Raw genomic sequence first — 26,967 nt, forward strand, 5'->3', positions numbered from 1 at the left:
GAAAAAAAGTGTGTGGGGAAAAGACCCCTAGGTGGTGTAGCGGAAGACGGGCTTATGTGCCAGTACTGTAGTCTTTAGCCGGCGAAAAGCCACTCCTACGCAGAAGAAATCAGTTGCTGTCAGCTTGAATAGAAAAGTTAAGATAACTATCATCAGGGAGTTATTCAGACTGCAGAATCGCTCAATGAAACAAACTTGAAACTCGGGCAAAAATTCGCTAAGACACGTAAAATGGTAGTACTACCTGGTATCTTTGTACAGAATAGTGATGTTAGCTTGCAATCATTTGTCATGATTATACTACAGCTTAATAGTGTAAATAAACACTGCCCATGTAAAATAATCTTACAATCAATAGGTATTCTGGTTAATGCCCACCGACATATCATTCACAGGGATACTCATACCATTCAAAAGGATAAAAACTCTTTTCCCACTAAGGGACTCAGTGTTGCTAGGTGCTGGCTCTAAAATATCTGTAGAATCATCCATAAAATTTCTTGAGATTTGAAAAAAATTCTGTAGATCACAATTTCACGCATATATTGACAACAGGTATGCAAATATGTCTTAGAAGTTATATGTTCCTTTAATTAAAAGAAAAAAAAAATATGATTAATTCCATACGAATAATCTAAGATTATTAGTTTTATTAAATTAAGAATATGGTATGAATTTTCATATTTCAAATTCATAAAATGCGGGTTAACACACAGTTACTAATGGTCAAGTTAGACACGAACCTAACTGAAAACTTATACTGAAAACAAGGGCTAAAAGAGTGAGCCCCTTTTTCACTTTTCGTTTTGCTCATAACTTTCTAGGCCAAATAACTATCACCTTGTTATATTAGATAACCGTAGGAACAGTCGCTAACACCACTAATATATTCCAAATATGTCCAAACTTCCGAAACTAACTCTAACATACCTGCTTCTGACTCCCTCAGAATGTAAACAAAAATGTCAGTAGGCTACACACCGGCGCATTCGATAGTAGAAAAATGTATATATTTAATAGTGAAATTTTCGTATTAGTTCAAAGATTAAGCAGTTTATAAGTATATTAATTGTTATACTGCAAGTATAGTCTAATATAGCTTAAGCGACATAATTTGAAATTAAAGAAAATACAATATTTCATAGAAAACTTTGTTTCAAGGGTTAACTACTGTATACAATACGCTTTCTTTCAGGACTGTCCTCTTGCCCACTACTAAATTTCTCTATGGTATTTGTAAATTGAATTCCTTTCCATATTGCTTGTAAAATTTCTTGAGAATTTCTGTAATATATCAAAATATCTGTAGATTAAGCACAAAATTCTGTATTTCTGTAGATCCTTCCAAAAATCTGCAGAAATACAGAAATTTCTGTTCACCTGGCAACCCTGAAGGGACTATATATATATATATATATATATATATATATATATATCAGTTCATTTGATGTATTATATAGATTGTTACTGAACAGTACAAGTTATTAAGTGGATGAAGAGGGAGATGAACAGAAGGACATAATTATACACTGGAACGTTAGTAGATAAATATATAACTACAAATGTTAGCTACTCGGACTCATGTATAAAAGAAAAAACATCAATAACATTGTCCTGACTTCTGCCACACGATTTCTCTCGTCATGGGAAAGCTTCTACCATGATGAAATTAAAATTTTATGCCATTTTTCTGGATATTAATTGTTTTTCAATAATTATATTTGCAATATTCAGCGTCAAAGCTTTCCTCAGTACTCTCCAACTTCATAGCTTGGTCTATTGTACACGCAACTTTGAACCAATGAACACTAGCCCCTACTCTCCACTCACTGACTCCTGTCACCTTCCCTCATCACACTCAGCTTCCTCCCACTTCTTAACTCCGCCCCTTTCTAAGCAACGATTGGGACACCATCTCATGACTGAAAAATATTCTAAGTGCGAGGACTTTAGTCTCAGACTGTACCTTCCCCATTTCTGATCTACTGTTTACAGTGCGATTCGCCATCATGCCTCGAAACTGATTAGTAATATGCTTAGTCTCAACATGTGACCAGTGATCGTGTGGAAGGCCGAGCCTCTGACCCTGCCATATGCCCTTGACATGTAACTGACATGTGTCTAAATCAAATTACTTTATTCTTACTTGTGTCTAAACACATCCAACCCCTTTTGATTCACATGGGATCATAGTTGACTTTACTTGGTGAGCTTGAATTTTGACTATTATTCTGAAAACAGAATGTTATAATCCTCGGCTAACTCTGAACGCCTCCACCAAATTTGATCCAAAATGATTTGAAACCATCTGGGTTAATGAGCCGAACCTTTGACTTTGCCCTTTTACTTTTACCACTGACTGGTTATTCTTAAGATAGAATTACTCCACCCATTCCTTTCACTCAACCTTTCGCCAAAGTTAGTTCAGTATCCGATTTTAAAAAAATGGAATTACCTTGCCCTGGATCTTTTGTGGCCCTGTTTCCTTGATCATCCTCAGCCTTTATGCATAATGTGGAGCAATTCCTTCCAATTGTATATATCTATAGCCATGCTAACAGACAGAAAGAAAGACACACTGACCGGCTAATGTTGTACTTATCACATACAAACATGTCCGTCACACTCGTTCTGAGCACATCATACCAAAATAAATTAGCTGTGCACAGTGGAACTTACCAAGACTCTCTCACCTTAAAAATATTACCTACTGGATGAAAGCCAGAAGCAGAGGCGATGAAACTGTACACTAATAGTCTTTTGTATCGTATTTATGCAGACTCTGTAAGTACTAATAGTATCTAACATAGAAAATTTTATTAATCCCTTCAGAATTATGACATAGTTTTAGTTTATTATTTTTATCGCCAGATGCTTTTTTATATCTAGGATGGAATCACTTGTAGTGAAGGTGTTAATGGAGACTGTTTTTTCACCCCTTTTATTGTTAGATATTTTCCCCTAAAATTATAAACCATCGAGGGTTGAAAAGACGTCATAGTCATGAAGACATTCAAAGCGTGTTCTGCACCCAAGGTACTGTACAGGAAATAAGCTTCTAAACGCCACTACAGTACAGTTGTTTCTAAGCTTATGATTGGATGGAAGCGAGAACCCACCTGGAGGCGAGTGAGAAGTCCCACAGCGCCAATCTCCGTCAGTCTGTTTCCCGACACGTCCAACACCCTTAGCGTATCCTGTGGGTGACATTCCACATTTAATAACAGGAAAAAAGGGGCTGAGGAAGAGCTATGGTAAGGATTACCAGATGATTCTACTCGATTTAGGAGAAGTATTTGTTGGTGACAGAGTTAGAATATAATCTTCACCAACCTCTTCAATATGATGATGCTTTTATTTTAGTCGCCCTTCCTGAAGATGACTTTATTCACATTAGAGTTGCGCTGTCGTAGTGAAAATGTAGGAAATAAATATCATCGGCCACTTCAATATGAATTTTTTTTTTTTTTTTTTTTGTAGTCTGTCTACAACCAGATATTTTGTTTCAGCTTTGAGGATATCTTGCTTGGTGAAACACTCTCCAAGAAAATCTTAAACATTTTACGAAAGGAAAAAAAAAAAATGATAGCTGAGAAGTCTACAAGATTGCACGTAGATGCGTTAAGGGAAATGAAGCCATAATAATAATTTTGATGACAATAATAATAATAATAAAATAATAATAATAATAATAATAATAGTAACAATAATAATAATAATGATAATAATGATGATGATGATGATGATGATGATAAAACATTCAAGACAGCTCAGCAATCTTAAGCCAAGTCAGAGTCAAACACAAAGTAAAAACAAAATATAGTCGACTCGCGGCCTCGTCAGCGATTTACTTACAACAGTCACAAGATTCACTTGAAGTAAATTGAAAATAAATACTCTATCATAGTACCTTCATTTTCTGCGGGAATTCTTAAAATGATTTGGATGCTACATGCTACTACAAGTTTTTGTGGCGGTAAAAATCATTCATTTGATACTCCACACAACCATCATTTTCTGTGGAAATTTTTATTAAAGATTCGAACGTTACTGTATTTGGTACCCTCATTTTTTGTTGGGATTTCTAAGATTGTCATATTGTTGCTTCCTACAATCATTTTTTGTGAAAATTTTTAATACTGGCCACTTTGTTACTACATCATTTTTTTGTAGAGAATCCATAATTGACCAAAATGTTAGTCGCTGTAAATGGAAGTATTGATGAAATTCTAAATAGTTACCATCATTTTTCCTGGAAGTTTTTGAAAATTCTTTGCATGTTGCTCGGTACCTTCATTTTTTTTTTTTTTTTTTACGTTTCCATTATTTTCAATTCTTGCTACCATCTTTTTTTCTTTGTGGAAATCTTTAACCCGCGGCGTCCTGGGGACGTACTTCCACGTCCTCACGTTTTGTCACAGCTAATCCCGGGGACGTACTTCAACGTCCTGCAATTGCAAGGTTCATAATTTCCACAATTTTCAAAATTCGCGCTAGATTTTCGTTTCGCCCGAGTACCCAAGCCTCCCCTACCTGCCGCCAGGCGGGCAGCGTCCTAGACCCCGCGTGACCCGCGCTCGCCCTTGTCTCAGTCACTCACCTGCTAGCAGTGACCCAGGTCAGACATGGTGCGGAAAGGTCTCTCAGACGAGGAAATCGCATCCGTCCTGGAAGCCTTCACTGGAGACAGTGATTCTCCACTCGATGATGATGTGGTGGATCACGATTATGTCCAGCCAGAGGAAGAAATAAGTAGCAGTGATGAGGAGGTCCCTTCGCCCCGAAAAACGCGGTATGTGAAATACCGTAAGGCAAGGGAAGGCCAGCCTGCTCCCCAACCACGTGCAAAGCTATCTCTCCATCCTGAATCTGATAAGGACGAGGATGAGGACGATGAGGATGACGGAGGCCTAGGACGTGATATCGCCGCGTGGTTGGGAAAAGAGAAAATATCACCACGAGGATCAGAAGGTGGGGTGAGACGACACATAAGGTATGGTGAAAGTACTTTGTCTGGGGAAGTGGCAAGAGGTGTGGTGGGATTGCTGGGAGAAAGGGAAAGTGTTGTGGCGGCAGCGCGGGGTGAAAGTGAGAGTGGTGTGGTGGTAGTGCGGGGTGAAGGGGCAAGTGGTGTGAGGGAGGCAGCACGAGCACGTGGTGCTCGTACGCCTAGGGGAGAGGAGGTTGAGTCACTCCCCAGCACTTCTTTCGCCCCTGAATATTCCCAAACTTCCTCCCCACAGCCCCAGGATGTGGGGAAAGGAAAGAAAGGGAAGGGAAAGGGTAAAGGAAAAGGGAGAGGGAAGAGAAGTGCGAGTGATGAGAGGCGCCGCTCTCCACCTCCCCAACCTCCCCCACCACCCTCACCTCCCCACCCTGACGAAGGTGACGATGGTGACGTGGTTAGTGTAAGTGGAAAGAATTGTTATCAAAACTACACCCACTGTGTAAATCTGTTCAGTAAATATGTGATAGCAAGGAAATAAAGTGGAAACGGGTGTAATGTTAGCATGAATAAAACGTATAAGTTGAACATTACTGTAAGTTGTCATAATTGATGTCACGAGTACACCCACATTCTGGTCAGTAAGTATGTGATAGGAATTATATACAGTGGAAGATGTTGTAATGTTAGTAGTAAGGTATTTTATAAGTTGATTACTAGTGTAGGTTGAAACAAATGATATCGCGATAACACTCCCTGTGTAAGTACGCGCAAATATGACGCTCAGTTCCATCGTAAGTTCAGAAATGATGTGATATCAATTATATCAAGTGTTTACATGTGCAATGTTAGTGGAGAATTATTATATAAGTACAAAAATAGGTTGTAAGTTGAAATAGTTGTCATAGCGACTTCACCGTGTGTGTTATTATGCGCTATTATTACGCTATATATTTATGTAAGGCCTGAAATAATCTCAAAACAGTTCTATAAAGTTGAAAAGTGTATAATAATATTAGAAAAGTATTATGTAAGTAGAAAAAGCACAATACGAGTTGAAACAACAGTCACAGCGAGTTCACTCACTATGTAAATAGGCGCTAACATTACGCTAAATGTTATCAAAAGGCCTGTGAATACGTAAAAACAGTTCAATAAAATGTAAAATGGTATAATGTTATTGTAGAAGTATTATGTTAGTAAAAAAAATTATATGTATCATGATTTTAGAATGTTAGCAATTCATCGTGACCAAGTTGGCCGATTTTGCTCGTTTCGCACGATGGTACAATGCTTATTTCTGCTCTATTTTTGTATAAAATCCAATATACTCTTTTATCACATGTTTTTATGTTTGTAATAAATTCATTTCTACTTACTTTCATTGGTTTCCCAGACTTATAATACCATAGAAAACGTTTGAGGCTCAGACCGCCTAGGGAGAACACGGGGCCAGGTGGGACCAAGGCATACCTGGTTAAGCTAATTAGGGACCCCGGGGACCAATTTCTTTGCCACCGACCATTGTTTCTGACCAAAAGCGAAAGTTTAAGCAAAAAAAGAAAAGGTCGAAAAATGGTCGGGATTGGGGGGTACCAGTGGTCGAAAAGTGGTCGGGACGGGGCGGGTTAATATTGACCAAATTGTTGCTTGCTGCCATCATCTTATTTTTTTTTTTTTCAAAAATTCTAATATTTATCAAAATGCTACTTGCCGCAGTCAAGTGAACGCCTCTACTGGGTGGAACGCTGAACTGCGTATGAAGGCCAAAAGGAAAGCACTATAAAATGATTAAAAATCTACAGTTTTCCCTTTGGCATTCTGGCGCAAATCAGCGTTTCACGCCATGGACGCGTTAATCTCATTGGTTTAATACCATTAAATTAGTTTATTACAGTTAGCAGATAATTCAAGTAGTAAAAGCAATACAAACTCCATTAACTCATAGATGTCCTTCATTCGCCATCATATATATATATATATATATATATATATATATATATATATATATATATATATATATATATACACACAGTGAGAGAGAGAGAGAGAGATCTATGAATGGGAAGAATACAAAAGTCATTAAACTCACATTTAATCCCTTTCCTACTATGATGTGTGTACTTTAATCTTGATGGTACTGTACTTAACGATATGCAGTTTAGAACTTTTCTTTTGAATTGGAAGGGTTAGATACAAATTCATTAAGTTATTCACTTCATAGAAACTCTCTTATAGATTGAATAGAATCGTTTGTTGCTAACAGTTATAAACTAAAAATAAAGTCTCCTGGTTCACGAGGTTAACCTAAGTATCATGGCTTCGTTTATAAATTATTCTTGCAAAATAATGATAATCCTATTAGGCCTACTACTACTACTGCTACTACTACTACTACTGCTCCTGCTGCTGCTGCTGCTGCTGCTGCTAACAACAACAACAATAACTACAACAACAACAACAATAATAATAATGACCGACAAGAACAACGATAACAGCACTAATGAAAGAAAAGCATTCGGGAGCCGAATGCTAATCGTCCTCCCGAATATGCTGTAGGCACAGTCCAAGATTTGGCCATATCTTTATACACTGAAGGTTTCATGTTGATAGCTCAAGCCGTTCATGAGATATAATGGTGTCAAAGGCGGGCAATAAAAACTAGTTGACCTTTGGCAGCCATTTTGGTGACCTTGACGTTGACCCCGACTGCCCATTTTCGAACTCGGCCAATATTTTTGCCATATCTTTATAGCCTGAAAGTTTCATGTTGATAACTCAAGCCGTTCATGAGATATAATGGGAACACACACACACCGACAGATACACAGAGGCAGGCAGAAACGTTATCGCTCCGCCTACTAATGGCAGGCAATAACAACAACAACAAAGACCATAGGCTCTGAAGGGGCCTTTCGTAGTTTAAAGGAAATTAGCTCCGTCTGGCTTTCAGTTTGTTTTTTTTTTTTTTTTTTTTTTTTATAATACTTCCTAATCTTGCTATATGATTCCACTTTTGAGAGAACTATGGCAGTTAAGGGTTATCATCAGAGAAATTCGTCCACCTTAACTTGGTATGATTTTTTTTTTTTTTTCAATTTGTTTCCTGTAGCTCAGTGCCGGAATGAAAGTGCTACAGCTGAGCATATTTCCATAATACTTCGTCGAAACTAGTATCATACTCAGGCATAAATCTCTTTTTATATTTCAGTACTCAAGAGAGAGAGAGAGAGAGAGAGAGAGAGAGAGAGAGTAATTTCATGCCAAGCTAAAGTCAAGTATCCGAGGGTAAGGATAGCTAGAGATGGAAACGGGAACTTTTATCATAGGTATTATCAACAGCACCAGCAGACCCTTTATTATTCCTACATTATTGTGGTAACTTAAAAACAATCTCCATAAAACCATTCAGCACAACAGCATTTATTCTCTTTTATTCTTGCTATTGTCGAATGACTTTATTCAGCTACAAGAGATACCGGTGCCAACCCACTTCTGAATTTCGTCTGCTCTACGTTTCTTGCCGCAGTCATGCGAAGTCTTTTCTTCGTCGTCTGAAGAATAATTTCGTTTGTTAAATTATCTGACCCCGTCTTGAATTCTTCCCGCTCTTTCTAGCTATCTATCCCTCTATCTATAGCCAGACGCCTTAATCCCGTAACGGGTGGCCACAAACAGATCGCCTCCATGTCGCCCTGTCCCTTCTTTGCTGTACCCTCTCAAGCACTTCATCCTCCTAACTTCCATCCATACACATTACACTACCTCAGTACTTAAATGCACTCACTTATTCCATTTCCTCATCATCCAATTTCACTGACATCTCTCGAAGACCCCAATTTTACTTTTCCTACATTCACCTTTATATTCTGTTTCTTAGATACTCTCCTGAACTCATTCACTCCTTCTGGCACATTGCCAAAAATCTTTCTAATTACATTATTTCCCCCACATTCCTTCATCTTTTCTGATCTGATTGTTCTGCAGCTGTTTCATCTATTGATAAAGCAGAACTCTTTGCCCAGACTTTCTCCTGCAATTCGGTTTTGGGGGATTCCCGTGCAGTTTTCCGTTTCCATCCCCTTCTGACTCACTCATGCCTAATATTATTATTTCTTCAAAAGACATGCTTTCTAACTTCACAGGCCTTATTTCCATGAAGGTTTATGGGCCTGCTGGGGCCCCACCTATTATCTCAAGAACTGTGATTCCGTACAGACACCTATCCGAGGTAAACTCTTTCGTCTTTGTTTATCATCTTGTACACTTTTCCTTCTCGCTAGAACTTTTCTCTCATTCACCTTGTCCCAAAAACAAAAGAACACTCCTAGCCATAAAACTATTTTCCAATTCTGTTGATATATTTTGTACTCTAAAGATTCTTCGATCCTTTACAAAAATAAATAAATTAGTAATAAAAGCGCTTTCCTATCTTAACCTTTCTAGCCGACAATGCGGGCCTCGCCGTGAACTACAGGTCTTCTCACCTTCCTTTCTGCATTTGATCATCCTCCGAATTCTTTGCCACTGTATCTGACATCAGAAGCTTTCAACCGAGTTTGTCACGAATATTTAACTTCCAAACAGCATCTGAATATTTAATTTCCAAACTGCGTTCTTGCGGTTTATATCCATCTTTTTCCATAGTCATGAACACTACTAAAGGGATACGGTAGTCTGTCAGAAAAGAGCAGGTTAATTGCACATGCCCACCTCCAACTTCCCCTGCTTACCCCAACCAAAGCACTGATTTGTTTGGTTGATAGATCGGATATCTAAAGTTTAGCTCACCTTCGCGTCTTCCCACATGCAATGTTACTTTCATTTATGCTATAATTTGGTGTATTATTATGTGCATTGGGCCGCCTTCAGTTCCATGATAAATAATTATACTGAAGTTTTAGATTTCAATAGACTGACCCTGCTGCATAAAGTCTGGTTTCCAAATATTTATCCGACACCTTCTAAATGATATACTAAAATCCAAGTAACTGCGACAAGTTGCATGATTACTAGCCACATAAGTCCCCCTTCTGCCTTGACATCTGGGGAGCCACATACCCACCCATCCACCTAAGTATTCAGCCCATCCAACACAAATGACCCACCCCACCCCAGCCACACACCCTGCTAAGCCATCTGAGCAACCCACCCAGCTCACCGATCCCGGCCATCCACTCTGCCCACCCTCCAAGTTAGCCAAATAGTGCCACGCAGCACATCCACCAATTCACCTACCCACCTTGAATACATTCAACCACCCAAACCACCAACCTAACCACCACCCAGAGCACCCCGGTCACGCAATCATCTCAGCTACCCTTATGACCCACTGTGCACACTCACCCTAGCGACCCAGTCTGTCCACACATTCCAACAACCGCTCTTGTCCACCAACCTCAGCCACTCACTCTCCCCACCCACGAATGCTACCCACCATGCCCACCCAACAATGCCATCCATTACATCCACTCACCCAACTTTCCTATCATACCCACCCACCTCTCCCTGAATACACACCCACCCTGAATATCCATCTTATTGTGAGATGTAGGCTTATTGATATACCATCAGGAATTCAGGTTATTCTTAAAGACTTCATACCATTACTGGATACTTTACTGGGAGTGAGTTGTGTTACACTCTTGGGTTCTATCATTTCTCTGTCTCCCCTAAAATCACTTGAGGAGAGGTAAGTGAGTTTCCGTTCTTACCAAATGCCATGAAGTTATGATGAGTTAAGGAATCGTCAGCTGTGAACACACAAAACAATCTTCTCAGTAGGTCCACCGCCAATTTATCTCATTCTGCCAGCATCTGACCCGTGACGAGTAATCAACAAACATTCGCTCACTCACATTCCTCCCCGGGTAAATAAGACGTTTCCTGACATGTTGTAGATGAAAAGATTAATAGAAGATAATTCAACACGCTGACAGTATAAGTGAATGATAAGAAATTTATATAGCAATATACTGTACTTTACCAATAATAAGAGTGTACCAGTTAGTAAGGCGATATTTAACTAAATTTAATACAGTTATATCCGAGAATGATAAAATACTGACGTGTGTAATAATAATGAATAATAAAAATATATTAATATAATAGCTGGTTATACAGGATTTACAATGGTATCATGAGAGAATAAGATTTCACAATAACTAAGTAATGTTCGCATAATTAGTTGGGAATCCACACATCTTCACATAAATCAACACTGTATAGCAGAGTTCGAGTGGCCCATGAGTCGCCCGGTTCATCATGTTCCCCCTCAAATTTCTCCAGCTTCAGCGTCAGGTTGTAGTTTCTTCACATCACTTTCAGAACTAAAAAGCTTCACTCTTTTTCTTGCTCCACGCTGTAACTGCATTTCATGGAGTTTTTTTTTTTTTCCATACATTTAACATAACAATGCACAAAAACCATCATGAAAAAAAAAATCCTGCTAAGGTGAATGAAAAAGGAGGATATACATATAAAACGAGGGATTTAAAAAAAAAAAAAGTGATGAAGGAAATGAGATATCTGGACTGTACTATTCTCACAGGGAACAGCTGTGGTATGGAAGATACTAAAGAGAAACAGAGGACAAAGACGAAGGGTTTTAAGAACTGATGAACAAAAATGTACGAGATCAGACGGGACATATGGCTGTGAGAGAGAAAAATGAATTCAGAGTACACAAATGAAATGTATTATATATCATAAGATAGCCTATTTGATTATATTATAAAATAGCACTATTCTACATTTGAGAAATGAAAAATGAAATTAAAGTTAGTGTGAGCCCACTGCAGAACTAAACGAAGATCTAACACTGGGACAAGGTCTATGGTAACATGACTACTGTCAAATCCTCTACTTGCAACAGAAATTATTGGTGGGACAGAGACTATCTATCTATCTATTGCCAGACGCCTCAATCCCGTTTGGGGTGGCCACAAACAAATCGCCTCCAAGTCGCCCTGTCCCCCGCCATTTCACTCCCCTGCTCCCAACTCACACCCCCCTCTCTCATATACCTCTCCACCCCATCTCTCCATCTCATCCTCGGCCTCCCCCTCCCTCTTTCCCCCTCCACCTCACTCACATACACTCTCTTCGTCAGTCTTTCACCCTCCATCCTCTCCACATGGCCAAACCACCTCAGTGTGTTCCTCACAACGCTTCCTATCACAGAGACAGAGACAATGAAATAAAATGAAAGGTGACAAAATATTTCTGTAATAATATTAATCTTATCATTTCACTGAGACATACAAAGCTTTGTATACTTCCATACCTGTTTCATTCATATGTGTTGCAATACTATCTAGTAACAGAGATGACGTTCTCCATGAACATAACTCACCCCCCCCCCTCCCGGTCCCTGGGGCTTTACCGATGCCACTGGGGGGCAGATGACCCCATCTCTGTCTCCATCACCCAGAGATGAACCAAGGACACCAAGTGCCAGTAAGTCTGCCTACCTCTCTTCAGAGACACCAAGTGCCAATAAGTCTGCCTACACTCTTCACAACATCGTACTCATAAAAAGAATCCGGATTAAAGTTCAAATCAGCTAAGATGTTCTGAAAGGTGGAGAAACAGACACAAGAACCAGTGGGGTTAGTTGCTGAGCAAAGCTTTGTCTGTACTCATTAACAAGTGGAGTAGATGGCGATGAAAGGGCAGCAAGGTTAGAGGGAAGAGAAGGAGGAGATGCATTACTTTCCTGATTTTCATCCCACTTGAAGTACCTGGGGGCTCCCTTGAGATCATGTGTGTGAACCTATTTACTCTCAGATGACGAGTCTTCTCAGATGACAAGACTTTAATCTCAAGATTTGTTACCTTTATGATATATAGCATGGTTTGAGTCCATAAATTTGTCATCCAATTTAACCCTTCCACCCATGATGACGCATTTGTTGTCATGTGGACATGTCTGCGACTATACTCGATGACGCGTTTGTCATCATTTAAGCAGAAAAACCTTCGTCAGAGATGGAGTTTTCTGCCAATTGGCATCATTATTGGAGGCATCATAGTTCCTGCACTTCTCATCAAAAGTAATGACTTGGCAACCTTGGGGCCCAGGACACATGGTAGCCCAGACAGGCTGATTAGTTCCACGGCAGCTGTCAAGGGAGAAGGTAGTGCGAGGCTGGGCATTTAAATCGTACTCTATTTACCCCAGTCCCGGGCGTGAGTCATATTCCACTATACCTATGGTGCTTGTGTTTACTTTTTGGGCACTATTGTGGTTAGATTTGATGTTTACAATAGAGAATTAAGTTTTTGTTAATCATTCCTTGCCATTATCAGCCATTGGCCCAACGAAGATTGTGCTAGGCCTACCCTGTTTTTCGGCGTGTCCCAACAACTACACTCCCTCTACCCTGCACCCAATGTGAGTATTCAACCTTTGAACAATAGTGACAGTGAACCAGGTGAATATAGTGTGCAATAGCTAGTTAGGAAGGACATGGTGAAACGTTTAGCAGGGGGGAGGGGGGAAACCGCCTGATGACATGGCGTCGTTTTGAACAGAATATTTGCCAAGGTATTGATGAAGTCCTTGTTTTATGCTGATATATGGTGGATAGTGTTATTGTGCAATAGATAGGAGTATAGTGCAACGAGTGTATGTGATGAAATATTGGCTAGGGCAGGAGTCACTTATGCCTCACAACCACAACACGTTGTTGTCAGGAGGGGATAAAATAGAGGAGGTTTATAGGGATATTTGATTTTATCATATTGTTATATTTATTCCGTATGCTTTCTGTGTGAAATAAAGCATGAGTGTTATACTGATATGTTTATCATATGCTTATGTGGATGAACGTAAACACTGCACCATGTGCTCGTCAGATAATATCGTCTCTGATACCTTAGGTATCGCAGATGTGACATACAGAGAATGTTCATGTACTGTTGTGGTGAAATATACTATATGTCTCATAAAATGATGGATTTGATTATGTGTATTGTGAAATAAAATCATAAACACTGCAGCATCTTCAGGTAAGGGAAATATCATCTGCTACACCTTAGCGCACAGGTAAGGGCCACGTACTTGTACTTGTTGTCGTGTAATATACTGTGTATCTTATATATTGATAGATTTGGTTACGTTTTATGTGAAAGACAGTAAATGACTGACCTAATTGCTCGTAGGAAAGAGTGCATCTTGTACTGTACATCTGAGTTAGGACAAAGGTAGCAACATGCAATGTGAGGTTAGTAACATATGCATTTACATTTTATTAGTGAAATATACTGTGTACCTCATATATTGATAAATTAGGCTATGTATTATGTGACAATAACGTGAAAGGCTGAACCACGTGCTCGTAATGAAGACTGCATGTCGTACACCTGGCTAGCACAAAGGCAGCGAAATGCAACGTGAGGTTAGGAAAACGTGCATTCACATTTTGGGGGGGTGAAATATACTGTAGTTGGTGGCGACCATCATCCACTCACTTGATATAATGCTGCCTACTTCTTTCTTAACCTTTATCATTCTTTTTCTGTGCCTGCCCTCCTCTCTTCCTATTTCTCCCATCTTTCCTGTCACTTCTTGTTGCTTTTCTTTCCCTTACAGGTGGCTTTACTTTGAGTGACAAGCCAAATGGTTTCCTGTAAGCCAAGAAACCATTTACAACGCTGGGTAGTAACCATATAACCAAACCATACGTGCTCCCTACGTGTCAACAAGTGGGTTGGTGGAGGGTTAGTGCCCCTCCCCATAAAACAAATAACTCGAAGTCAATGGCCACCCCTTACGGAACTATAGTGTCTGGCAATAGACAGATAGATAGATAGAAATATACTGTGTGTCCCATGTGTTGATAAATTTGGCTATGTTTTTTTGTGAAAAGACAGTGAAAAACTGACCCACATGCTCATAATGAAGAGTGCGTGTTGTACACCTGAACTAGCACAAAGGTAGCGAAATGCAACGCGAGTTTAGGAACATGTGCATTTACTTTTTTTTTGGTGAAATATTCTGTGTATCCCATGTATTGATAAATTTGGCTATATTTTATGTGAAAAGACAGTGAAAAACTGACCAACGTGCTCAGAATGAAGAGTGCGTGTTGTACACCTGAGCTAGCACAAAGGTAGCGAAATGCAACACTAGGTCAGGAACACGTGCATTTACATATCTGGGGGGTGAAATATACTGTGTATCCCATGTATTAATAAATTTGGCTGTGTTTTATGTGGAAAGACAGTGAAAAACTTACCCACGTGCTCATAATGAAGAGTGCATGTCATACACCTGAGCTTGCACAAAGGTAGCGAAATGCAACGTGAAGTTAGGAACACATGCATTTAATTTTTTTTTTTGTGTGTGAAGTATACTGTATATCCCATGTATTGATAAATTTGGCTATTTTTATGTGAAAAGACAGTGAATAACTGACCCACGTGCTCGTAATGTAGAGTGCGTGTCCTACACCTGAGCTAGCACAAAGGTAGCGAAATGCAACACGAGGTTAGGAACACGTGCATTTACATTTTTTTTTTTATTTGTGAAATATACTGTGTATTCCACGTATTGATAAATTTGGCTATGTTTTAAGTGAAAAGACAGTGAAAAACTAACCCACTGCAGCGTGTTCTCATAAAGGAAACACCGTCTGCTACACCTTAGCGCACAGGTAATGGCCTACGGAATACGTCTATTTACATATTAGTGGTGAAATTTGCTGTGTATCTCCTTATGTCAGGACTGTAAAATGCCTTACTACATAATAACTGGCAACATACATAATATAGTCTACTGTAGAGGTTAGGTCAATGTCAAACCCAAGGGCCAGAGGAAGTGACGTTAGCACCTCTCCAGAATGTCTCACACCAGCACAATAGCCCACAAGCAGCGCCTCGTGACCATACACACACACACACAAACATACACCCACACAGGCTTCTAGAAGCTTCAACAACAGTATAACCCACGTGACACGATCCATGCTAAACGAGAATGTAGGAATCAGAGATCAGAAAGGGGCTAGCCATAGAACCGACAGGTAGTGGAGAGAGCAAATAACAAGAGGGGTCTGACGAGACTTAGTAAATTAAGTCCCTGTGTAATACATACACTGCTCAACTTAGACTTTCTTTGAAGATAATAAATCAAGATCAACTCCCTGTATTCATCTTTAACTCCTCCTGCTCTTCGATTAGAACAATAACTTTAACCAAAACACAAGACTTACACATTACAAGACCAAAGAGTCACATATATATAAGTGGTGGCAGTAACGATCGGGTCTACGGCTACGAGCCATCATTTCTACAATCAATTAAACACAATCGAGCATATAGTAGCAACGACGAGTTACGAGTGAGGATCAATAAGCTCTATGATTAACAACAAATAACAAGTCTACAAGACAACTCTAAAATCTTCTTCATGCATCTTCAAGCAGCAGCAAGAAGAATAAAAAACAAAACAAGTAAACGAAAAGCAAGAACAAAGCAATAAGCACTAGATCCCTAACGCTCTCTCCTACCGCCCCCTTACCTCCACTGCTGACGCAGGTCAAGACGATGCGGCAAACACCAGAACATTTATAACGCATCTTATTCACCTTTCCTCACTCAGGTGACTCATTGCTACTCATTTACTCACCACCGCTACCAGTGTGGGAAGCCGACGTCACCATGTGTATCTGCTGAGACGATGTCACTAAGCGTGTTTGCTGAGATGACGCCACGCCAATCAACGTGTAAGTGACACCAGGCACTTCTCACCCACTGCTCGTTACTCATTCTTATTCACATACCTCCTACTCATACTCATTTATTTCCACAGTATTGAGTGGGAATTCGACGTTCTATGGTGAGGTTCGCCTGTGACTACAGCTGTTAACCACTACAATCAACACTGATATTAGGCCATGGAATTTCTGGAGTAATATCGTCCATCAACTCAGCCCTATAATTATTGAGAGGAGATTTTCATTCAACTCTGCATTTATCTTCAGAGATCGACATCTGCCTTCGACACGCCTCTCTGAATAATATCATCCGTATGAAATGGATGTAATTATACTTATTCATTTCTTCTCAGTGCTTTAAATTAGGTACTTATTTTTACATAGACACTTATACATTCACTATCTGTCATTCATTACAACTCATTTACTCATCTGTTTAGTTAGGACATAAACAAAAGATGTATTTCTTAACACCATACCTTAGCAACATGAATTCTTTTTAACTGAGTGATATGACAGGAATATTTTCACCTCCACCCGTGTTAGTACCATATAATACACAGTTAGCGCCCACTGCAGATATACAATTAGGAGAGCACAAGGGCAACATACCCACCCTACAAAATTCACCGGAAACTAAAGACAAAGAAACATATACCTCAATTCTAGATGATAATGATGATGATTGGCAAACCCTCTCTGTTGTGGCGAGTGAGAACTTTATCTCTGACTTGCATACCTATGAAAATATACTTCACAGAGTTCATCGTTCAGGGAAAACCTATTCCACTATTCCCTCACGCAACGATAAACAAGTCCAAGTTAAATTAACAGAGCAACCAGTGAAAATGCATAATGCAACCATTACCACAGATCTCCTTTCACTGATCCACCTGGTGAACAAGCCTTGATCTTTTATATCCTTAATGACCTAGAGCGGCTTGTACAGCACCCTGCATGTATCCCAGACTGCCTTGGAGAGAGCTCCAACATACTTGACCTCTTCCTTACAACTAATCCTTCTGCTTACACTGTTAATCTTTTCTCTCCGTTGGGCTCCTCCGATCACCTTAACCTGTCCCATCACTCCGGAACGGCCTGTCGACCCTCCAGGAAAAAGTCGCCTGTGGCATTTTGGAGCCGCAGATTGGGAGGCCCTCAGGCAGTACTTCTTTGATTTTCCGTGGAATGATTATTGCTTTCATGGCCAGGAGCCATCTGAGTGTGCCTTGCACATTACAGAGGTTATTCTTTCGGGCATGGAAGCATACATTCCTTTCTCATATCCTTTGACTAATGCAAGAAAGCCTTGGTTTAATCACGCTTGTTCTAATGCCGTCCACAACAAGGAGAGGGCCTACAAAAGGTACCGGACCCAACCCACCCCTGAATCACATCATCTTTACGTTTCTGCCCAGAATCGTGCTAAGTCTGTTCTTCGCTCTGCTAAAAATAATTTCATCCGTACTAAATGCTCTCAACTCTCCAACTAGAATTCTTCCCGATCCTTCTGTCACCTTTCCAAAAACCTTTCTAACAAGTTTACCTCATCATCCTTCCCTCCTCTTTTCTACTCTGATGGTTCTGTAGCTATTTCTTCTACTGATAAAGCAGATCTCTTCACACAGACTTTCTCCTCCAATTCCACCTTAGACGATTCCGGTGCTGTTCCTCTATCACTCCCCGCCTCTGACTTCCTCATGGCCGACATTAAAATTTCTTCAGCTGATGTATTTTCTGCCATCACTGGCCTCAATACTAACAAGGCATATGGGCCTGATGGAGTCCCTCCTGTTGTACTCAAGACCTGTGCTTCTGTGCGTACACCCTGCCTAGGCAAACTCTTTCACCTTTGTCAGCTTGTACCTTTTCTTCTTGCTGGAAGTTTGCTCTCAATCAGCCAGTCCCAAAGAAGGGTGACTACTCCCAACCCTCCAACTATCGTCCAATTGCTTTAACGTCCTGTATCTCAAAAGTTTTTGAATCAATTCTCGATAGAAAAATTTTAAGGCATCTTTCCTATCACAACCTTCTTTCTGATCATCAGTACGGGTTTCATCAGGGACGCTCCACTGGCGAACTTCTCACCTACCTTTCAGACTCCTGGTCATCCTCCTTTCGGGACTTTGGCAAAAGCTTTGCCATTGCACTTGACATCTCAAAGGCTTTCGATCGAGTCTGGCATAAATCTTTAATTTCCAAACTGCCCTCTTACGGTTTCTATCCTTCTATCTGTGCCTTCATTGCTAGCCTCTTTTCTGGTCATTCTATAGCTGCTATTGTAGACGGCCATCGTTCTTCTCCTAGACCTATCAATAGTGGTGTTACTCAGGGCTCTGTCCTATCACCAACTCTCTTCCTTTTATTCATCAATGACCTTCTAAGCTGTACATCTAACCCTATCCACTCATACGCTGATGACTTCACCCTTCACCTTTCCATTCGGTTCCCATAACGCCCATCTCAGCAGTTACTTCAACAAACAAGGGATGAGGAGGATATGGCACACCTAATGTCTGACTTGGCTCGTATCTCTGACTGGGATAAAAATAATCTTGTTGTTTTTAATGCATCTAAGACTCAGTTCTTACACCTATCAACCCGTCAAAATCTTCCACAGGTACACCCACTAATGTTTAATAATATTCAGCTTAATCCTGCATCATCCTTGAACATGCTAGGGGTTTCATTTACTCGGGACTTATCTTGGAAAGATCATTTTACATCTCTTGTAAAATCTGCTTCCAAGAGATTGGGTGTGCTAAGCCAACTCCGTTCTTTCGTTACCCCTGGACAATTGTTGACTCTATACAGGGGTTTTATCCGCCCCTGTGTGGAGTACAACTCTCATGTGTGGGGAGGCACCCCACATACAGCTCTTCTCAATAGGGTGGAGTGAAATGCTTCTCGACTCATTAACTCTCCTCCTCTTACTGACTCCCTTCAACCTCTGTCTCTTCACTGCACTGTTGCATCTTTATCTCTTTTCTATCGCTACTTTAAAGGTCACTGCTCCTCTGAACTGTCTGCATGCATTCCTTCACCTCTACGATGGGCGTGTAGCACCCGTCTAGCAGCAAACTCTCATCCCTTTTCTGTCCAACTCTCTAATGTAAGAGTTAACCGTTACTCCCAGTCTTCATTTATGCAACAGGTTAACTCTAGAACTGTCTCCCTCTGTCTGTATTTCCTGCTGCCTATGATCTCCAATCTTTGAAACGCAGTGTGTCCAGGCATCTCGAAATGAATGGATCTTGAATTTGGCTCTCTCTTGTATTTTGTTTTTCTCTTGGAGGGAACTCTTATTGCGGGCTCACGGCCTTTGGTTCCTTCTTCCTCGCATAAAAAAAAAAAAAAAAAACATCCCCACCTCACGTTTATGTTTATCATGAGGAGAAAACTGCCCCGAAATTCTCTGGCACAGAAAAAGATCGCTTTGATGTCATTTCACTAGCTCTGATGATTTTGATGTGGCTAAAAATGTAAAACTTGTCCCTCCTTTTAATGAATCTGATTTAACAAAGTATTTTCAGTTGTTCGAGAGGGTAGCTACAGGTTTTAATTGGCCCAAAAAGTATTGGCCAGTACTCCTTCAAACTGTTCTCACCGGTAAAGCTCAAGTAACTTATGCATCTTTGCCTCAGGATCAATCTGATAATTATGATGTAGTTAAGAGCTTGATTCTTAAGGCCTATGAGCTTGTTTCTGAAGCCTATAGAGTAAAATTTAGGACAACTTACAAGCAAGATAAGCAATCCCATGTTGAGTATGCAAAAATCAAAGAAGATCTGTTAGAGCAGTGGTTAAATTCTAAGAATGTGGATTCTGATTTTGACAAATTTAAGCAGATGATTTTGCTGGAGGACTTCAAAAGGTGTATTAATAAAGATGTAAGCCTATATCTTGATGAGAGAAGAATAGATAATTTGTCTGATGCTGCAGTTTTAGCTGATGAATATCTTCTCACTCACAAAAGATATTCTAAAGAAAAAAGGAAAGCTGAGAGTAAGTACGTTGCCTCTACTCAGAGTACAGGTAACAGGAAAGAGAATAAAGATGATGTTTCTCAGGAAGTAAATACCAGCTCAACCTCTAGATTTCAGAAAAGTAAATGTACTTATTGTAGTAAGCTTGGTCATACTACGGAGAAATGTTTCAGGAGACAGCGTGATGTGAACAAAAGGTAGTCTTTAAATATTCAGTCAATTGGTCTAGTGTCCACCCTTGAGAGTTCCCAGAATTCTTTAACTGAGTTAACTGAACCTGCTTTGAGGGGTAAATTAAATTCTCATGATGAAGCTCCTCTTTTGAGCAGTAACGTGGGTGACACTCTCAAGAGTTCATGTGCTAATTTCCTGTCTGATGGTTTTGTCAGTCCTCTGGACAGTAACGACAGGAAATCAGTAAAAATATATCGTGATACAGGTGCTTGCCAATCCCTTATGCTGACCAGTGTTCTAGGCTCTAATGTTAATTCCTCTGATGAAACTGTAATCTTACTAGGTGTAGGGAATAATTACTTCTCTGTCCCTCTGTGCAGAGTGAATTTAGAGTCTGGTTTTGTTAATGGTTCCGTTATGGTTGGGTTGGTTGAGACACTCCCAATGTCAGGTGTAACTTTCTTACTTGGAAATGATATTGGTGGAAGTCAAGTGTGTCCAGCTCCTCAGTTGTCTAGTGAGCCAGTGGCTGCGACCCAGGATTGTGATGTCCCTGATGTGTTCTCTGCATGTGCTGTCACTAGGGCTAAGTCTAAAGTTACTGGTGACTTAGAGGATAATGATGATGATGATGTTATCCTAGCTGACACTTTTCTTGCTAATTTGGACCACTCACCAGATGAGGCAGTACCCCGTAGTGTTGATAATTTGTCTCGTCAAGAGTTGGTTGAGTTGCAGGTTGCTGACCCTGAGTTGAAAGGTCTAGTTAACTCTGCTTGCAGTGAGGAAGAGTCAGCTGGTGCTTCTACTTGTTATTATATAAAGTCAGGAGTACTTATGAGGAAGTGGAGACCCCCAACAGCATCAGCCGACTGTGAATGGGAGGTTGTACATCAAGATGTCATCCCTCGTGTTTGTAGGCAGGATATCATTAGAGTGGCTCATGACTCCAGTTTGGCAGGACACCTTGGAGTGAGGAAGACTGTGGCACGCATTTTGAAACACTTCTACTGGCCAGGTATCTTCAGGGATGTTTCCTGGTATTGTAAGTCTTGTCACACCTGTCAAGTTGTGGGGAAGTGTAATCAGACCGAAAAGGTTGCACCTCTAGTTCCCATTCCTCCTTTTGAGGCGCCATTCACCCGTGTGTTGGTGGATATTGTGGGCCCTCTTCCTAAGACTTCTTCAGGATTTTCTTATGTGTTGACCCTGATTGATATGGCTACTCGTTATCCTGAAGCCATTCCACTTAGAAATATCTCAGCAAAGAACGTGGTTAAGGAAATGCTAGGGTTCTTCACAAAGTTTGGTCTGCCCAAGAAGGTACAGTCAGACCGGGGAAGTAATTTCATGTCAAATGTTTTCAAGCAGTCTCTATAAGAGTTGGGCATCACCCAGATCACGTCTTCAGCTTACCATCCCCAGACCCAAGGAGCGTTGGAGAGATATCATCAAACACTCAAATCGATGCTCAAGAAATACTGTTTGGAACATCAGAAAGACTGGAATAAACGTCTTCCATTCGTTGTATTTGCCGCAAGAGAATCTCCAAATGAATCACTGGGCTTCTCACCCTTTGAACTACTGTTTGGCCATGAAGTAAGAGGACCCCTTAAGCTACTCAAGGAATGCTGGCTGTCGGAGGAAGATGACGTCAACCTGCTGGAGTATGTGATGAAGTTCAAAGAACGGCTGTCCACTGCTTTACAGCTGGCGAGAGAGAATTTAGGAGCTGCTCAGGAGAAGATGAAGACTTGGTATGATAAGAGGTCCAGGTTACGCCACTTTCAGCCAGGAGATCAGGTTTTGATTCTGCTACCGGTGCATGGGCAACCTCTTCAAGCCAAGTTTAGTGGTCCTTATTTCGTGGAGAAGAAACTCAGTGACGTCAACTATGTCATCGCCACACCAGATCGTAGAAAGAACAAGCAACTTTGTCACATCAACATGATAAAGTTATATCACAGGCGGGACGAAAATAACCCAGTTTGCACTGTAGCTGTTCCACCTGAGTCTGCAAGTGAAGTTCTCCCATGCAGCATGAGCCTGAGTGATAGTTTGGGGAAGAATCCTGATATCATGAATAATCTCCATACTAAGCTTTCTCATCTAGCTCCCGAGGAAAGGCAGGAGTTTTCGGCATTACTGCAGGAGTACCCGCAAATGTTCCGTGCCACTCCAGGAAGAACCACTGTGTTGATGCATGATGTCGATGTTGGAGACGCAAAGCCAATTAAACTGCCTCCTTACCGTGTGAACCCAATGAAAGTTCCTCTTATCCAGAAGGAGCTTGGCTACCTGTTGGACCACAAGATGATTGAGCCCTGTCAGAGCGAGTGGAGTTCTCCTGTCACTCTAGTCCCTAAGCCAGGTGGGTCACAGCGGCTTTGCATCGACAACAGATGTGTTAATCAGATAACCAAAGCAGACACTTACCCTCTCCCTCGCGTGGAAGATTGCATAGACAAGATCGGAAAGGCTAGGTACATAAGTAAGTTTGATTTGTTAAAAGGATACTGGCAAGTACCTATGACTGAAGGTGCTAACGAGATCTCATGTTTTGTAACACTAGGAAAGACTTTTGCATGTTCTGTAATGCCATATGGTATGAAGAATGCACCAGCCACATTTCAGAAGCTCATGAATGTTGTAACAGAGGGTTTGGGAGGGTGTGTTGTTTATACTGATGATGTATTAATCTTCAGTGACAACTGAAAAGATCACCTATGCCATGTCAGTAAATTTCTTGAGCGTTTGGTTCAGGCTAATCTTGTAGCTAATTTATCAAAGTGTGAGTTTGGTCAAGCTAAAGTTCAGTACCTTGGGTACGTAATTGGTGATGGACATGTTGCACCACCAGGAGCTAAGGTTCAGGTTATAAGTGATCTTCCCAGACCTAAAAGTAGGAAAGAGTTACAAAGATTTTTGGGAATGGTAGGTTATTACAGGAGATTTGTTCTTAACTTTTCAATTCTTGTATCACCACTTACAGACCTACTGAAAAAGGGAGTTAAATTTGTCTGGACCGATAACTGTGAATCCTCTTTCAGTAAACTTAAATCTATCCTATTAAGTCAGCCAGTGCTCGCTACTCCAAATTTTGCTAAGCCTTTTAAGATGGCTGTTGATGCAAGTGATACAGGAGCTGGGGCTGTTTTGCTGCAAGAGGATGATCAGGGTATTGAACACCCTGTATCTTATTTCAGTAAGAAGTTCACTCCACCTCAAAAGAACTACTCAACTATTGAGAAAGAGCTTTTGGCCTTGATTTTGGGTTTACAGCATTTTTCATTTTATTTGTGTTCTGGTTTTGACCCCATAGTCATTTATACCGATCATAACCCACTGAAATTCCTTAGTGAGTTTAAAGATGGAAATCGGAGATTGACAAGATGGAGTCTACTTCTTCAGGAGTATTCATTAGACATACAACATGTCAAGGGAAAAGAAAATGTTATTGCAGATTGCTTATCTAGACTTTAGACAGATTGTTTTAGAGTAATAAGAAATTTCCTTTGTAAATTTCTTATTTTTTTGTGGGCAGGTGTTACATAGCCTATGATTTCATCATCCTTTGTGTAATTCTAACGTACAGTATGCTGCATGTTTGATCACGAGCGTGTTCTACCTCACTCCCCCCTTCTACCCTTATAGTAGAGTAAGTCGTTCTTTCTGTTGTTCAGAGCAGGATTGTCAGCTGTTTGTCCCCTATGGCTTCATTTGCGCGTCCTTCTTACAAGTTGTATCAAGCTCTGCTGGCCCTTAAATAATGAGCTCAGTCTCTGCATTATTGCCACTTAGATCTACTTCTCATTTTGCTCACATCTCTGTCCTCCCCTGTACAGTTATTATTATTGAGAGTGCTCAGGAAGTCTCCAACCATCTAGCAGCTGTGTGTAATTTGAGTATAAGTGTTATTGCATTTTGTTCTTGTACTGTGTTGCGTAAGGTTTTAATTCTTAGGCCTAGTAAATTTTTTGTAATTCATATTGTCAGCAATTGTTAATAATAGTTCGTATCTGTAATAATTTATCTTGCATTTACTGAGCATTACCCAGTGTATTTTCATTTTATCAGGGCTGACTTAGATATATTTACTCTTGCTAATTTCGTGTTAATAGAGGCAATTGCAGTTAACCATATATTTAAACTGTTTTTTGCCATTACATTATCCTTATGAGTCCTGAATGTTTTGTTGTTAGTTTGTGCATTAAACTTTAACATGAAATTTTATCTAACTCTTTTGTTTTGAACCTGGAACTTTACGGGACAGTAGTGATTTTTTAGTATTCTCACTTAAAGTGTACATTATCTTTCTCTATTCCGTAACATAAATTTGGCGACCTCTTATCAGGATATTCAGGATATTATCATAAGGATATTGCTTGATATTTTGTGACTGTGATTTATTCATGATGTCTACTATTACTACACTTGATGAAGCCAAAGATTTTTTGTCAAATGTGCAAACAGTGTGTGATGTAGAAAACAGAACAAAGAATGAACTTAAGCTTGTTGCTCAACAATTGGGAATTGCTGTTCGCTCTCATCATTCTAAAGATCAAATTGTTGACATGATTAATGAAAGCTTGTTTAATGTAACTCCTCGAAATGAGCAAACGCAGATTGAATTAGCTAAGTTACAGCTAGCCCTGCAGGAGGCTCGCGTTAAGGAGGCTGAAATTTCAGGCAAATGCTCGTATTCAAGAGGCACAGGTACAGGCTCAGGCACAAATTGAACTTGCTAGGATTCAGGTAGACCATGAGTATCGTATGAAACAAGGTGGAACTGGATCATCTTGCTCTGATGATCTTGATGTGGCTAAAAATGTTAAACTTGTCCCTCCTTTTAATGAATCTGATTTAACAAAGTATTTTCAGTTGTTTGAGAGGGTAGCTACAGGTTTTAATTGGCCAAAAAAGTATTGGCCAGTACTCCTTCAAACTGTTCTCACCGGTAAAGCTCAAGTAACTTATGCATCTTTGCCTCAGGATCAATCTGATAATTATGATGTAGTTAAGAGCTTGATTCTTAAGGCCTATGAGCTTGTTCCTAAAGCCTATAGAGTAAAATTTAGGACAACTTACAAGCAAGATAAGCAATCCCATGTTGAGTATGCAAAAATCAAAGAAGATCTGTTAGAGCAGTGGTTAAATTCTAAAAATGTGGATTCTGATTTTGACAAATTTAAGCAGATGATTTTGCTGGAGGACTTCAAAAGGTGTATTAGTAAAGATGTAAGCCTATATCTTGATGAGAAAAGAATAGATAATTTGTCTGATGCTGCAGTTTTAGCTGATGAATATGTTCTCACTCAAAAGAGATATTCTAAAGAAAAGAAAAAAGCTGAGAGTAAGTACGTTGCCTCTACTCAGAGTACAGGTAACAGGAAAGAGAATAAAGATGATATTTCTCAGGAAGTAAATACCAGCTTCACCTCTAGATTTCAGAAAAGTAAATGTACTTATTGTAGTAAGCTTGGTCATACTACGGAGAAATGTTTCAGGAGACAGCGTGATGTGAACAAAAAGGAGTCTTTAAATATTCAGTCAATTGGTCTAGTGTCCACCCTTGAGAGTTCCCAGATTTCTTTAACTGAGTTAACTGAACCTGCTTTGAGGGGTAAATTAAATTCTCATGATGAAGCTCCTCTTTTGAGCAGTAACGTGGGTGACACTCTCAAGAGTTCATGTGCTAATTTCCTGTCTGATGGTTTTGTCAGTCCTCTGGACAATAATGACAGGAAATCAGTTAAAATATATCGTGATACAGGTGCTTGCCAATCCCTTATGCTGACCAGTGTTCTAGGCTCTAATGTTAATTCCTCTGATGAAACTGTAATCTTACAAGGTGTAGGGAATAATTACCTTTCTGTCCCTCTGTGCAGAGTGAATTTAGAGTCTGGTTTTGTTATTGGTTCAGTTATGGTTGGGTTGGTTGAGACATTCCCAATGTCAGGTGTAACTTTCTTACTTGGAAATGATATTGGTGGAAGTCAAGTGTGTCCAGCTCCTCAGTTGTCTAGTGAGCCAGTGGCTGCGTCCCAGGATTGTGATGTCCCTGATGTGTTCCCTTCATGTGCTGTCACTAGGGCTAAGTCTAAAGTTCCTGGCGATTTAGAGGATAATGATGATGATATTA

At 40.1% G+C, this 26,967-nt stretch overlaps 1 protein-coding gene across 1 annotated transcript in view; it reads right to left on the reverse strand.

Moving 5' to 3' along the window:
• LOC145405334 (uncharacterized) overlaps positions 1 to 26,967 on the reverse strand; it is a 361,863-nt gene that overhangs the window by 78,877 nt on the left and 256,019 nt on the right. Inside the window, exon 4 of the mRNA XM_080276746.1 lies at positions 3,120 to 3,197. Coding sequence (XP_080132872.1) covers positions 3,120 to 3,197 — 78 coding nt within the window. The remainder of the gene's footprint in view (positions 1 to 3,119; positions 3,198 to 26,967) is intronic.

This window comes from Coenobita brevimanus, chromosome 66 (assembly GCF_032717465.1).
Source record: "Coenobita brevimanus isolate Jiangsu-jjx chromosome 66, ASM3271746v2, whole genome shotgun sequence".
Taxonomy (NCBI): Eukaryota; Metazoa; Arthropoda; class Malacostraca; order Decapoda; family Coenobitidae; genus Coenobita; species Coenobita brevimanus.